Below are 3,761 nucleotides of genomic sequence, written 5' to 3'. Positions count from 1 at the left end.
ATGGAGAAGAGTTAATGACAACTTGCCTCCACCCCCAGTAATTCCCATGGGAGCTGGGACCAGCAGCTCCCAGAGAGAAGGAGCCTATTTGTGCCACCAGAACTGTGACAAGAGGAATCCCAGCACAGGTGGGTTTGTGACAGCCATAGGTCACAGCTGCTTCTTCTTCCAGCCCCAGGGCTGCAAAGCAAGGATGAGGGGTCTGGAGTGACTACAAGAGGGGGAAAGAGTTGCTACCTGGGGATCGTGTCTTACACAAGAACAAGGAAAGGTGACTGTCCTGCCCAGCTCTGGTTTGATCAGGAGAAAGGACTCTGCTGGACCCAAGGGTTTCTCCCCAGCCAAGGGAGAGAAAGTCAGTAAAGACTTAGTGTCTTTCCAAGTAGTTTCCTTGGAGATCCAGGGACACCTCACAGGAGACTCTGGGGAATGGAGTACGTGACGTATTTGCCTGCTCCTCTGCTGAGAGCTGGGCTGGGCTCCTGGGATGAAGGGAGCTCATGGCAACCCAGCAGCCCTGACAAGAGACAGCTCTGCCCAGGAGCAGCTCCTCTGCCAAGCACACAGGGCTGGGGACACTGCCTGTAGGCTCTGAGGGGAGACTTGTGAGGCTAAGAGAGCTGATGGATGCTGAGAGCTCACTGGAGGAGAAATCTCCAACAGCACTCTGCCTGGTATGTCTGTGGGTGCAGGGCAATGCAGGTTCTGTTCCTGGAGGGATCTCCTAAAGCTGGGACATGGGACAGTGTGTGGGGTCTGTCAGGAGGACAGGTTCCCTACGGATCCAGGAAGTGCTGCCTGGAAGGGATACCACTCTTCCCCATCAGAGGGACAGGGCAGGACAGCTGTCTTCTCCTGGGCATGGCTGCAGAGGTGTGAGTCAGCATGTGCACCCAGGGGTGCCCAGGGCTGTCCTTGTGAGCAGGGTCCCTGTGCCCTGGGGGTCTGTGTGCTGGGGCAGAAACTGCTGCTGCCAGGGTCAGAACTAAGCCTGCCTGGTGGGCTTCCATCAGCATTGCTGAAGAAAGATGCTGTGGGTGGAAAGTGTGACCCACGGAAGGACAGTGTAGGGTCCTTCTCCTGTAGCAAAGGGTGCTGCAAAACCCCGAATTGCTCCCAGCTCCAGCATATCCATGTCAACTTCGAGGGACTTTTCAAGAACACCAAGGATGCATTTTCCACTCCAGGTGAAGGGACTTTGCTTTGAATTTCCTGCTCTTGTGGACTGGGTGGGAAGTGAGAGCTGAGCTTTTCTTGACAACTTTGCAGAAGGCAGTGCAAACTCATTTGTCATTAGGACTTGTCAGAGCATCTCCTGAGCCCTGCACACACAGAGGTTCCCCGGGGCAGTGCTCTGATGCCAGGAGGGGTCTGCAGAGCTGACCTGAGTGCAGGGCGGGTAGGTTGAGGTCTGTGAACACAGAGCAGGAGGTGACATGGGCAAAGAGAATCAGCTGCAGGGACAGCTCCAGGCAGCAGAGACATTGTGAGGAAGGAGCTGCTCCCAGAAATGCCCTGGTAGTGGGGATTTGGTACCTCCCAGACATCCTCTGCAGTGCAGACACTTTCCCACACAGACCCCCGGGTTTCTGCCACCCAGCAGAGACTCTGTGCCTGGAAATCCAGGGTTTCAGACTGAGCCATCTCATTGGCAGCCCAATCCATGTTGAGGACAAATCCCTGAGTGCCTGTCTGTCCATTCCTGTCTTCCAGGCCTGGCTAAAGCATTTCTCTGTTTCCCCTCCTGTCTTTGCTGCCTTCGTCCCCCCGTTACCTGGGGCTCTGGGCATGTCCATTGGAGGTCCTGGCACTGAGATGACCCTCACTTCAAGATCCCCATCTGTAGGACTGAGAACTGGATTCCTCATCTCTCTGTGGGGTCCAGTTTTTTCTACAGGGAACACCAGAGAGTCCAGCACAGGGCAGCTGAGACCAGGGCTGATAGACAGAGCAGCTCTCCCCACTCTGCACTCAGGGGAAGGTTTCACTGGAACTGCTGTAGCAAGGTCAGGGAGTTCTGACACAAGAAACACTCCTCAGTTGCAGTGAGGAGAAAACCTAAGCTCCAAAGCTCTGCTCTGCCTTCAGGTGAAATTTGAGTGACTGCTGAAAAGCTCATTCCTATCCACAGGAGATTTAGTCTGAGATCAGGCCATCCTTCTATTTACTGACTGCTGCAAGGCAGGACTGAGTTCTTGAGAGCCTCAGCTGACCCTCCTTTCAGCACTGGCCTGTTCAAGCCAGAACAAAACAGACCTCCCAAAAGCGATCTCCAAAAATCTTACTGAATACAGAGAGTAAATCTGAGGGTATTCCCTAAGAATTGGAAGAATTTTTCCTCAAAGAAGAGGTCCCTAAATTCTCACTGTGCCTTTTCCTCCTTGGATAGGTCTCCACACTTGATGGCAGCAGATGTCCAACAGCAGCTCCATCAGCCAGTTCCTCCTCCTGCCCTTTGCAGACACACGGGAGCTGCAGCTCCTGCACTTCTGCCTCTTCCTGGGCATCTACCTGGCTGCTCTCCTGGGCAATGGCCTTATCATCATCACCATAGCCTGTGACCACCACCTCCACACCCCCATGTACTTCTTCCTCCTCAATCTCTCTGTTGCTGACCTTGGCTGCATCTCCACCACTGTTCCCAAATCCATGGCCAATTCCTTGTGGGACACCAGGGCCATTTCCTACACAGGATGTGTGGCTCAACTCCTTTTCTTTGTATTTTTGATCATCACAGAGTTCTGTCTTCTCACTGTCATGTCCTATGACCGCTACGTTGCCATCTGCCACCCCCTGCACTACGGGACCCTCCTGGGCAGCAGAGCTTGTGTCCACATGGCAGCAGCTGCCTGGGGCAGTGGGTTTCTCAATGCTGTGCTGCACACAGCCAATACATTTTCACTGCCCCTGTGCAAGGGCAATACCCTTGACGAGTTCTTCTGTGAAATCCCCCAGATCCTCAAGTTCTCCTGCTCAGATGCCTACCTCAGGGAAACTGGACTCATTGTGGTTTCTGCCTGTTTAGGTTTTGGTTGTTTTGTGTTCATTGTGGTGTCCTATGTGCAGATCTTCAGGGCTGTGCTGAGGATTCCCTCTGAGCAGGGACGGCACAAAGCCTTTTCCACCTGCCTCCCTCACCTGGCTGTGGTCGCTCTGTTTGTCAGCACAATCATATTTGCCTACCTAAAGCCACCCTCCATATCCTTCTCTTTTTTGGACCTCATAGTGACATTTCTTTACTCGGTGGTTCCACCAGCAGTGAACCCCCTCATCTACAGCATGAGGAACCAGGAGCTCAAGGATGCCGTGTGGAAACTAAGCACTGTATGTTTTTAAGCAGCAATAAACTGTTCATCTCCTTCTGTGTACCAGTGGCCATGTATGTCACTTTAGTACCATTATGTATTTATAGGGGTTTTAGTAATTGGTTTGTTTTTTCTTATTTCTAGTGTCTCTAAGGTATAACATGGTGCACATTCATCTCTGTCATAATGCAGTATCTCCTGGTCTTGTGTGGCCCAGACACTGCGTAATGACCAGCTGTGCTCTCTTTGCATCACATCTGCCTGCAAACAGCCACAATTTTTAATTTTTTTTTGTCCCTTTGAAATGATAAAAACCCACATCTTTTTTATAATTGTACTGTAATTTTTTATAATTGAATTGTACCAATGGCAGGAGAAGAAATACTCACCTTCCCCTGTACCTGCATTGGCATTAGTGTTTCCACCTCTACTGCTGCAGTGGCCATGCCTAAGGAC

General features: G+C 51.8%; 1 protein-coding gene across 1 annotated transcript; it reads left to right on the top strand.

Annotated features, from left to right (window-relative positions):
* Positions 1-2,412: 2,412 nt before the first annotated feature.
* LOC311199259 (olfactory receptor 14A16-like) lies at positions 2,413-3,336 on the top strand (the record flags this gene model as incomplete). Its single annotated transcript, XM_084273318.1, has 1 exon — positions 2,413-3,336. The coding sequence occupies one exon, from the start codon at positions 2,413-2,415 to the stop codon at positions 3,334-3,336; it is 924 nt and encodes a 307-aa protein (XP_084129444.1).
* Positions 3,337-3,761: the final 425 nt, after the last annotated feature.

The sequence above is a fragment of the Gallinula chloropus genome (genome assembly GCF_964237585.1).
Source record: "Gallinula chloropus genome assembly, chromosome: 19".
In the NCBI taxonomy this organism is placed as follows: domain Eukaryota; kingdom Metazoa; phylum Chordata; class Aves; order Gruiformes; family Rallidae; genus Gallinula; species Gallinula chloropus.
This window is presented reverse-complemented; position numbering and strand designations above follow the sequence as displayed.